General features: G+C 39.4%; 1 protein-coding gene across 3 annotated transcripts in view; it reads left to right on the plus strand.

Annotated features, from left to right (window-relative positions):
• The first annotated feature begins 370 nt into the window (after window positions 1–370).
• The window catches only part of Notum (palmitoleoyl-protein carboxylesterase notum), a 27,814-nt gene continuing 15,505 nt past the window's right edge, over window positions 371–12,679 (plus strand). For 2 of the 3 annotated variants that reach the window (XM_089077805.1, XM_011646995.3), the window contains exon 1: window positions 372–1,287. In XM_089077805.1, the coding sequence (XP_088933931.1) occupies window positions 1,270–1,287 (18 nt within the window). In that variant the 5' untranslated portion in view covers window positions 372–1,269. Of the gene's footprint in view, window positions 1,288–12,679 lie in introns of all 3 variants that reach the window. The other variant, XM_089077804.1, reaches the window with a different exon arrangement.

The following is a 12,679-nucleotide window of genomic DNA, read 5'->3' on the forward strand; positions in this document are numbered from 1 at the left end:
TAAGCATAACATTTTTATATTGACAGTATTATTTAATTAAAGTATATGATCGATGAAAAATTATCTTATTGGTTTATATATAAAAAAATAAATCATGTATGATCTATTTTTCTGTAGAATATCATATCAATTAAAAAATGCATAATAAAAATTACGGTTTAAGTTAAATACTTGACCGAATCGATAGTGAAGCGTCCGTGATTTTCGCGCAACCTTCTAGTCAAAACAATCCTGCACGTGGTAGTGAGAACCAAGAGCTCTCCACCACCCTTTAGACTTCGCTCCGTCTCTTTCTCTCTCATTTTAACTCTCTCTTTCTTGCTCTTCCCTACCCCTCTCGCCAACATGCTTTTACTGGTTACTTCGCACGGTTTGAGCTGGCCCGATTGTCAGTCGGTCTCCGACTCCGATAGTGTAAGGAGTATTGAGCAGCTGTGCCGTACAATTTCTCAAGATATTACAAGATATTACAAGATGTTCAAACGCACCATACTCATTTACTTATCGATTAATCAAATCATTTTGATCGAAAATTAAATTCTCCCATTGAGATGGTCCTTTAGGTTTGGAGAACTTATCCAATCAAATAAGGAGCGTTGTCTAAATATTCTTAGCGTGAGCTTGCATAAGAATCGTCAACTTTGAAGGGGTGTTCCGAAATTTGAAGTGGACGTCGGGAGAGAGGAAACGGGAGAAGGAAGAAAAATCGGGCGAGAAGAAGAGGAGGTGTCAGTCGCTGTTACTTCGTCGATCGTGCCCGGCACGTGCGCGTACCCGGTCCCTCGTGCCTTTGGTAGAAGAAGGGTGCATCGGTAGAAGGAGCGAAGAAGGAGAGAAGAAAAGGAAGCGGTCGAAGCGAAAAGAGACGGCAGTGTGCTCTGAACCGTCAAGCGAGACGCTGAGGAAGAGAGCGAGATTGGTGCACGCGCATTCAGATACGTATCCGCACCACGTGACTCTTTCGGGACACGTTCAGCCCTTGCTTAAATACTATCGTGTTCAAATCGATTGCGGTTGCGCAATACTTCATCGGAAAAAATATCCTGCGGCGAGTTTTATGTCAACAACACGAATGGATCGATAGAAGAACGCAGTGCTGTTGTGATTCTCTGACGAGACTAAAAATGATCCGCGTGAGGATAGATTCGCATTATTACATACGCGTGGATTGAAGATGATCGATATGAACTACGGTGATCGTGTGTGAGTAAAAATACGAAGAGTTATTACGTGAACAGCAGTTATATTAACGTACGGGGTTGTATCAAGATGAAGACAGTATTACAGGTGAGTTATCGAGTTATTTTGTATAAATATTTCTCTATGATCCTATGCTATAGTTTCTCTTGATTTTTGGAATAATTTCTGAATTGAGATTGTTAAAAGTACAATACTATTTTGAACAAGAATAGAATCATGAGTAATACTTGTAGTCTCTTATAAAAATTTGCCCAATTTTATAAATCAATATCTTATTATTATATAATTATGTATAAATGACAGTTATATATAATTATCTAATTAATAAATATATTTTTTTAATATTATTTTATAATTGCCATTATATGATTGGCGTACTTTGTTTTAAATTATATAATATTTTTCAACTTCATTAACAATTAAATATCAATCAATTGCATTTAACAATTAAAATTATCGGAACTATTTGATAGTTTTTTTATTTCTGCGAAAATAAAGCTAAATCTGAATGAAAAATATAAATAAAATTAGATCGCTGAAATATACGAGAAACATGAACCGACACAATGAATGGTTAATTAAAAATAAATCCACATCTCGTATCCGCGGTATAAAGAAGGGAGACTATATCGCATGCGTCATCATCGTCATCAACAACAGGAACGAGTATCCTTTGCGTTAATTTCTTCTTGCTACGCACGCACACATGCGCGCGCGCACGCGTGTACACGGACACGTCGTAAGACGAGTAGCGGCCGAGGCATCCTAATCCTCTTTTAACGCTCTTTGATCATCTGGAAGTTCTGCTTTCACGGGTACCCGCCGCGCGTTTCTCACCCGTCGCCCCTCCACCAAAGGTTTCCTCCTCTCTTTCCCGCCTGACAACCGCCGTATGCGCGACTAGGCATTTCGCGTATACAGTGGCCTTTAACTTTTAAGTACGATTTAACGAAAGCCTTTGAATACCCGCCTGCCGCGAAACTCCGATAGCGGTCGCGAATTTTCCGAGGGTTATTTGACCTCCACAGCCACCCTCCGCCCTCGAAATATTCCTTTTCCATTGCGATTCTGCAGGCCTCTACTCTCTCATGCACAGTGATTCGCTTTGATATTTTTAATGCTCTTCGCGCTTCCACAGGAATATTATCAAAATATAAATTATAATATAAGAATATATCGCGCGTTTTTTTTTTATGTATTGCGGGAATTTAAGAAATACGACAGATATTCGCGATAACATTATCAACACTTTAACAAAGTTATGCGAATCTATTTTGTGACATTACGCTATAAAAATATATATCAAATTAAGTAGTTAAAACAAAAAATTCAGAGTCATCATTCACGTATAATTACAGCCACGTAATATGATTATATAATTGCAATAAAACTGTATTGAGTTTTTAAATAATCTACTTTCGCTAGAGAAGCGTAAAATTTAAAGCAAATCAGAGAGAGTTTACATATAATAATTATCGTGCGATACGGTTCGATCATTTTCGAACGAAGAGTTATAAAGTGCAGCAAAAGATGTGCAATATATTTATATTATTTTAAATTAATTAATATATTTAAATTAGTTAATTAAAATTACGATTTTGATGAACAACTAATTTAATTTAGTCCTTATTGCTATATAACATTCCGGTCGGGATGTAAACATCGACAAAAGCAACATCATTAATTACGGTCGATTGAATCTCGTTAAATTAGAGTTGTTTCGCGCGCGAAACTTTACCTCATCAGGCGACTTCCTGGACGGCAGACTCCGACGCGCTTGATCTGGCGCATAGAATTCGCGCGACGACGCACGTGATAAATCACTGTGGCAGCTAGCCGCGCGCGCGATAAACCGCGAGCTCCCGCGAATCGCGCGCGATTCTCTCCCGCAAATTTATCGTCGTCTGTCGCGAACAGCCGCGCAGTATGTATTAAAGGGATATGGCGGTGGAAAATTAAAAAGGGAGAAATAAATTCGCGCGTGATATCATTGCCGCGCCTCCGATATGCGTTTTGATAGTTAAACGATGGTATAATATCTAAAATTGTTTGAAAATTTAGGACGAGATGTGTCCACTCGATTTGCCTGCGTCCTTGTGCAAACTCCAAAATTGAAAACGCGTGGTTGAAACGAAACTATATTTTTTTCCAAACAACGATTGCAACCCAAAAAGCGGAAGCTCGGAGAGCGTTGCATTTTGGAGTGAGAGGACATATGAAATATTTTTCCTCGTTGCACACATGAACCTCAAATGTAAATGGCAAAAAACATATAACAATCGTTATAAATAATAAAATATAACTCATTTTTCTCTCGATTTTACAATTATAATTTTTCATGTATTTATTCTCATTCGAGATTATTTGACAACGCAAAAAAAAAACATTCCTATTTTATTCCTATATTTATTGTATCGAATTACATTCAAAAGTTAGTTTATTCGTTATATATTTTTATTAAATAATTGTGACAGAAATCGCTTTTAATCTTTAGTTAAAAAGATCGATTATGTGATATTTAATCTCTAATGTTTCCCGTAAAATATCTCGATATTTCCAGATTTTCAGCATATTTTTTGAAAGATTAAATAATAAAGTAATATATTTTTCAACACGAATTTTATAAAAAATTACATTTTAAATAACTATTAAATTTCTAAAGTTAAATATATCTCAAAAACTAAAAAAAAGAAACAAATTTCAGCTAAAATCTGTTATTTTAGAAATTTTGATTAAGAAATTAATTGAGAAATTTAGCATTCTTTTTGTCTAATTTGTTATAATCTCAATTTCAATAATAATGATTTGGTAAAGATTTCAGTTTTATAAATGTAGCACAAAATTGTTAGAAATAAATTTCTTTAGTACTCTGTGTGGACACACACACAGACACATAAAATTTTATATATATGTATATATTTATAAATATTTATATATATATATATATATATATATATATATATATATATATATATACATGCATATGTAATTTATCATTACGTGATGATATGATATATTTGAATTATGAATGTTATAAATACAATTTAAACGCAGCTTTAAATGCTTCAGTAATTAGCAAAGCAAACAGATATAAAATAGTATTGTTTCGTAATTGGACTATGTTTTTATGATGATGTTGTTCGAATGTCAATATCAATCTGTGTTAGCATTAATCAACAAAAGTTTCAACTACCAATCAATTTTTATCATTAATAAAGTATGCAAAATATCCGTTTTCTATGCAAAATGCTGTAACCACAAGGATATTATCAAAATATAAATTATAATATAATGTAAATGCACATATTTTTTAAAGATATAAAAACTGATTCAGAGCTCTAAATAGTAATATATTCTTCTGATCTATTATATTATTTGCTTTCTTTTTCTTCTAGTTAAACCGTACAATTAATGTCGTTTTTAGCATTTATTTTGAATGTAATAACTGAGCCACACAATGAGCCATTTATTCAAGATATGACGAATATTCATTTACAAATGTCACGACACCGAAACAGAAATGGAGCGTTTCTTGTCGTTCTTGAGCAGTGGCAAGCAAATCGATCGTAAAAAGCAGAGCAAATAATTACAATGATGATCATCTATGCCACCTGCTGCCAAGGTTAACGTTACCGTGATATTCGTATGCGTGTCCTTTTGGCACCGCGAGTGGCCGCGCTTGTTGATGAGCATATATTGATCTCTTGAGCGCCGCATGACCGGACATCAAAGAGTAGACGAGCAACAAGTATCCCGTCGGGAGAGAGAACCGAAAGCCCGAGATTACAATTTAAGCCTGTTTACGTCGGGATTCCGTCTCTGTGATCTCGCGCGCCACGCATAGTCCGCGTCGATTCGGAATCCCATCTCCTCCGGCGTTTCTACACCGCGCCTCTTCCCGTTTTAGCCCTTTGCTCTGCGCGAGCTGCCTTTGCGCGCCTGCAACTCGAGATTATTTTCCCAATGTACTCGCGCAGCTCGATATTGCTCCAAAAATATAAACGTTCGTACTGCCTCGCGTAAACGCGCGTTTTGGAAACAAATAATAAAAGTCTGTTGTATAAAATAAAAACATAAAAGCATACGTTCCCCTTTAAGTCTTGCGTAAGTCTAAGCTCCACTTAATGAATTATAAGACAGAAATGGACAAGATTTTACAAATTCTTGAAATAAGTATAAACTCACTTAGGTTGTATAAAAAATTAAAGAGTTAGCATTTTATGGAAAAAAAGTATTAATAGTTAACATTTTTTGTCATTGAAAGTTAAATTAAGTTCTGAGGATGCAGGATAAATAATAAAATTTATTTATTTTTTTGTAATTAATTTTGCTTTGTAATATGATATTCATTTAAAACACTGTCAAGAGGTTGAATATTTCGTGTTATTAAAACCGTGCGATAAAAATTATAAATATCTTGGGTATGTTTATGCATGTACCATTATATTTGTTGAAGCGAGGAACTTAACCTGTGTAATTAAAATATAGTCTCATTCGGGTCTCAAGCCGCTGTATTTAAAATATAACGCAAGCCAGAAAGGGAAATATTCATAGGGCATATTCATGATAATGCACATTTAAGCGGCATGAATACGAAAGAGATAGTAAAAGAAAAAAAAAAGCGACGATGAAAACGATATCTCGCTTTTAAGTTCTTTTGCGGACGAGGGAAGAGAGAGAGATGGCCACCCTAGATTTCATAATGAGAGCAGTATCAATGATCGTAATAAGAAGCTATAGACTGTAAGGCTGTAAAAAGGCTGCATCGTCGTTTCTACCGCCATTTACCTAAATACTTTTCACGTGGAAAATGTGTCGACGATAAAATCTTATTGTTGAAGAAAACGACAGAACAGCAAGATTGCTACGATTTACCGCGAAACTTTTACAATGTTTTCCGGTTTGCCGAGACTTTCGGGCGGGGGGGGGGAGGGGGGAAGCGATAGCGAATAGGGGCGCGCTTTTTAGACGCGCGAAAACGTTAGTAAGCTGGCAGAAACAATGCCCCGTTAGAGAGTAATGTTAGTCCGGATTCGTTCTACTACGTGCCTTTCTGCACAGGAAACTGACGGAGACTTAGCTGGACGGATAGTGGAGCATTGTGCCATCAAACAGCAATTAGTAGTAGACAACCGTTGTTACCTGAAATCGAGGGAGAGATTTAGTTTGTAGTATTTAAGAGAATCACACGGAGAGAAACCAACACGACGAAAAGAGCACCAGCCGCAGGAGAATTGATAACTGCTTTCCATAGCATTGTATACGAGACGTTGATTAATCACACCGAAGAATGATCGTTACGTCATATCTTAATACACATTTTTCTCTTCCAAGAAAATATGCATCGCAAAATTAATTTAAAGTATTACTAAATTAAAACATAGAATTATGTAATATTTATGAAAAATAAATATTTTTTAGAACGCACTAATAAAGAATCATTCTGCGCAGATATTAAGAATAACTTGAAATATATTTTAAATGTCAGCGTATATAGAATTAACGCTAGTGACAACTGAAAAAAGTAAAAGTACTCTGTAAAGAAAAGTAAAATCTGTAATAAAACCACTGAATTAATACATGGGATGTTCTTCTCTATCCGGATATCTGATATGTTGACTGACTACGAGCGACCACGGCATCGTGGGAACAACAATTACAACAAACATGACTTCGTTAAAGTAGGTGGACAGTAGTTTATATAAGCAGACCAAGATACCAGTACTCTCAGCGAACAACAGAGCCGTTACAAGCGACGTGGGAAATACAGGATATCTTAGCTAACGTGGTTGGCTGCGTTGACATCGCAAAGGAGATTCTACGTATAAATCATTATTAATGATATTTTACTCGCTGGGAAGATACGTTTCATATGAAATGAGGTCTTGGATGGACTGGTGAATCGCTGTCATAACATAGCGTGGCAATTAGCAGCGGCAGCAATTACTGAGAGTAGACGGAGAGTTGTGTACTCAAGAAGGCGATTATACGCGCATCTACTTAAGAACATCTACATTACAGGAGATGAATAACGATGGCGATGTGGACACGGACGAGGATAATTGCGACTTGGATTACAGAGCAGCGGGCAATTTAATCTTGAAGACCACGAAGGCAAAAGTATATTTACATCGCGAACAGTCCTCCTCCCCCCCCCTCCCTTCTATGTCCTCCCCCTAGCATTAATAAAAGCTCTTGAAGATATATTTAATAATAGTTGAAACTATTATGATGATTCTCTGACGAACAAGCAGAGAATCCTTCAGATTTGTCGTATATTAACAGATTATCTTGTGTGATATAATTGATACAAATTTATTCGTTGATTCTTATCTAGAACCACTAAATATTACATTTTATTCAGATTATTTTAAGCTTTTATTATAAATTTATTATAAATTTAAAAATTAGCTTATATTGTGACAAAATGTGTTCGAAAACAAGAAACTTATTATTGATTGAAATAACTGGTTTATAATACGATAAATTAAAAATTCTAGAATTTTATCATTTTAGCTCTAACATATAAAAACTAAAAATCTATAATATTCTATCTAACAACGTCTAAAGAATTCATTCATTCTCTCTTCAACATTTCTTATAAGAAAGTAAAATTGGAAAGAAATTAAGATGAAATCCGCACTTCTCAAGGAAGTTAACTGGCGTTAACGACTGGATGTCGTCCTTCCACAGAAGAGACTGTCTAATTTGCATTGCTCAAAGATCCGAAGTAACGACGATAATGACGAAGATCTTGAAGAGCATTTGGATTTGATGCGGAACCGACAAAGGGACAATTAAGACGACAATGATGATGACGATAGCGGCAGCAACGACGACGATAACGACGACGATGACAAGAATGACTACGACGAGAACGATGGCGACGAGGACGAGGACGAGGACGAGGACGAGGACGAGGACGAGGACGAGGACGAGGACGAGGACGAGGACGACGAGGACGACGACGACGACGACGACGACGACGACGATGATGACGACGACGACGACGACGGCGACGACGACGACGGCGACGACGACGGCGACGACGACGACGACGACGACGACGACGACGACGACGACGACGACGACGACGACGACGACGACGACGACGACGACGACGACGACGACGACGACGACGACGACGACGACGACGACGACGACGACGACGACGACGACGACGACGACGACGACGACGACGGCGACGACGGCGACGACGACGACGACGACGAGGATGGCGACGACGACGACGACGGCGACGACGGCGACGACGACGACGACGACGAGGATGGCGACGATGCTTCTGCCGTGAGGCGGTGAGCAATTAGCGACACAGCGCGGCGAGATCAGAGGCCGAGGGCGAGGTGGGGAGTGGCGGCCTAATTACACACGGTACCGACCGACTTCAAAGGAGCCGACAGTTCCTCTCCTCTCCGAGCCATCCCCTCCGAATGGCCAGGCCGAGAACAACGCTCCTCTTCCTCGTATACCCCAGAACTCAGGCGGCCGACGCAGACCTGACTGTGCCTTCGATACTCTTCCTTCTCTCGTCTCTCTTTTCTCGTCTTACCCTTTCTCTTCCCGTCTCTAGCTCTACGAGAATACCCCTTGCTCTCTTTGATCACGGGGTCATCCGCGGTGGAAGAACTTGTTTCACGTTCGCGAGTATTATCGTTACATTATCAGATCATACTTGCTAAGCGTGACGTATTCATGTGTATCGCGATTCGCCACACCTGATAATAGATTTCATTATTTACATCTTGATGAGATGCATTGCTCTCTGATTAATGCGAGTAGTATATAAAATATCAAAATATTTTTCTAACTATATCCTAAACAACAGATTATTCTTGTGCCATATAAATTTAAAGAATTTAAAGATTAATCTGACCATTTCTGTAAAGATATATGCAAGTGTTATGATATGATAAGATTTATTTTTTATTACATATTTTATTAGATATTTTAATCTATGCTAAGAGTGGGTAACGATAAAATTATATATATATATATATATATATATATATATATATATCGACATTTTCTAAAAAAAAATATGGATAGAAACCAATTCTCTCTTTTGTTCCATGAATACTTCTACCAAAAAATGATTCGATAAAAAACAACTATTAGAACGTAATTTTCTCCGGCACGCTTGACGGCTCGACTGAACTCGTCCAAAAAGGAGATCCAAATTTAATATCCTTAAAAAACACGCGGCAAAGCTTTTCGTGCTCGTGAGGGAAAGCAAGACAACGGCGCGGCGGTCGGCATCGCGGCCCAACGATCAAAGGGGCGACGACGATTCACCATGGCCGTGGGTTGGCGTGCGTCCCGCAGGGGCCCGCGAGCATGGACACACGAGTGGGCACGCGTCGCGCCGAGAAATCGACGGGGACCAGTAAAGCCGGCGCGGATATCCAGGCCGACATGCAGCGGCTCTCGGATCTTCCACGCCGCCGATCTTCCACGAGGTCGTAACGCCCGACGGGCTTAGCCTTAGCGGCTGCCTCCTCTACCCGCGTTGTGGCCGCAAGTCATCAGTCAAGTCTTTGAGGCCGGCTTCAAGCTGCCTCCCCTCTCTTCTCCTCTCTTTCTTTTCTTCCTTCTCTTTCTCACTCTCCGTCTTCCTCAGGCCTGCAGAAAAAGGCCTTTTGCCGATCTGGCTTGGCGGTGAGATCAAACGTTTCACGGTCCACCGTACGGTGAACCGAGTGCGCGCGCGGGTGCGTCGCTTCGGGCCGATATACATAGATATATACAACGATAGAACGAGAAAAGGCGGGGGGGGGCGAGAGAAGATAGTGGGGAGAAGAAGGAAGGAAAGAACGGGTTGTGAGAAGAAACGAGAGAGTCGCACAGAGAGAAAGGGCGCTCTCGAATGGGGAGAGGAGAGATCTGGGTTCGACGGAGGAAAGGGAAAGGGCCCCGGGAAGGCACCTAAACAAATACGCGTGCCCCCGCTAACCGATCGCAAATTTGTTGAGGTCCGACCTCGAGATTCGGCCTCGCGGCATAACCGGCTGTCCCAGTGGTTGATTGGGGATGCGATCGATTGTTTTCTGATTTCGATGAATATTCATAGTTACATTGGTGGACAGAGTCTGGTTGCGCATCGTGATGCTTTTCTGAACTCGCTGTTAAATTTATTTTCGGATTAATGTTTCGGTATTACATAGGCCGATTATCTCAGAGAGCAGCCGCAAAATACACAGCCGCGAGAATTGTCCAATTTGAAAATATCAAAACTAATATATGAGAATATTTTCTTTATTTATTTATTTGGTGATTATTTACTGTGATATACTTGTAAATGAAGAATATAGTCTCATTTTTAACAGTTCATAAAGATTTTTTGCATCATTGATGCACTATCTGAAAAATATATTATCGTTTAATCATAATAATACATCTTTAGAGATATTAAATTACGCATTTTTTGTTAAATCTATTTTGTTAAAGGCATTATTCATATTAAACAAATTAATTTAATGTGAAGTTTAAATATAAAATTTAATATGATAATACTAAATAAAAATATGTTAGATAAAAATTCTTTCGTTTTAATAATTTTTAATGTCTTATCTTTACAATATTTCAAATTAATAATTATCTGATACATTCTAAAGTTTTCTTCAATATAAACAAATTAAATTGTTAGAGAAACATGGTCGAGAAAAATTTTGTATCACATTATATGCATTATATCTTATATTTCGAGAAAATTAAAAATTTGTTTTAAAAGACCCGCATAATCTAATCAGCTTTAAAATATCTTCTTTAAATCAAAAATATTTTTAATTAACAGAGAAATGTTGAAGGAGAACATGCTTTGTAGACTACGCAATGTGGATGAAAAGCCATCAATCATTCACACGTACTCATAAAATATATAAATGCATAAATGCATAATTAAGATTGAAAAAATAGGAATAAAAACACAAAATATAAAATTGGTAAAAATATATGTTGCGTACGAATCGCACAAAGCGGATAACGATATAACGTGGACGATGAGCTTTACGTTATAAACTTATGAGTAGGATTCATACTCTGGTGAGTCTAATTAGCAATCGAGATGAGCGGCCGCGAACACGCGAAGGCAATTTCCCATTTACGGTCCGAGAAAACGCGACGGACCGCGGCGTCGTCGCTGTAAAGTCCGCTTCTCGGTCGTTACGAATCCTCTCGATATCTCGGCCGGGTTTCGATAGCCTCGGGAGGAAAGAGGATCGCTGAGAGAGACGAATCTCGTTATGCGGCAGCTACGAATCGTATTATCGATTTGTACGGCGTCGCGGATTGGCGGTGGCCGGCTGGAACCTTTGATGTGCGCCGAAGTTCGTGGAGGCTTCCGGAAAGAGACTATACCGGTGATACGCACAAGTCCGGATCGGGCACACGTGAAGAATCTCCCGCCGAGGAAGCGGCCGCGAGATGAATACGAAGAAGAGAAGAAGAAGAAGAAGAAGAAGTGGATCTGCCGAAGCGCGCGGCAGCGCGGAGTGCACCCCGCGACTAAGAAAGAAAGAGAAAAAGAGAGAGGGTAAAAAGGATCTTCGAAATAAGCTCCCGTAAAATGATTGCCTACCTACGCGCCCGCTACCGCGCCGTTATGTCCGATCTCGCCTAACTCGTTTGATATCAGAATCCGATTTCTTGGAGCGAGCCGAGTTTCGGATCGTAGCGTTTGATCTGTGTCGCATTTCATCTTTTCGATGCATATTGGATGATATACGTTGAGATATATGCATAAATATCAAATTGGATTATATTTGTTACCGTTACTAAATTATTATTTTTTTAAGTATTTTCCCAAGAAAAAAAACACAGTTTTTATCCAATAGAAAATTCTGTTAATAAGGATATATAATATATAAAAATATATAAGTTTTTTATTGTATCACTGAGTGTGCTGTAAATTTTCTTAAATTTTTCTGAATTTTCTTGAAGAAAGAATATAACTTGTCCGAACGACATCAATATGACGACAGGTAACACTTAGAACCGCCGCGCGCAGTCTCTTTCCTCGTTGGCAAAGAAGCCGCCCTAATATCGGGGGTGCAGGGGGGAGGGCAGATGGTCTCTCTCGCGCGTGCAAAAACGCCATTTCCAGCGCGCGCGGCCGAGCCCTCGAAACGAGCGGCCATAATCGATGTTCCGTCTCTCGCGCCTTCGCGTTTCTCGCCTCTTCCTCGATCCTTGAGGCGAATCAAGGTCAAAGTTCGTCGCCGTGGCGCGGTGCGACGCGATGCGGCTCTACGAACGGCTCTGAAGAACGGCCGAGATTTTTCCGCGGTACCGAAGAGTGACTTTTTGCTCGCACCGCCAAGTGTCGGTGGGAGGAAAAACGCAATCTCTCGGTTCTGCCGTGCCGCGCGACTTATGACGGAGGCTCGCGCAAGACAGAGTTAGCAAGAACGCGGTGTAGGCGGCACATCAAAGGCGCACCTCGGGCGTGAACGAGCGAGCGGGC

This window comes from Pogonomyrmex barbatus, unplaced genomic scaffold (genome assembly GCF_055798465.1).
Source record: "Pogonomyrmex barbatus isolate J1 unplaced genomic scaffold, ASM5579846v1 scaffold20, whole genome shotgun sequence".
NCBI lineage: Eukaryota > Metazoa > Arthropoda > Insecta > Hymenoptera > Formicidae > Pogonomyrmex > Pogonomyrmex barbatus.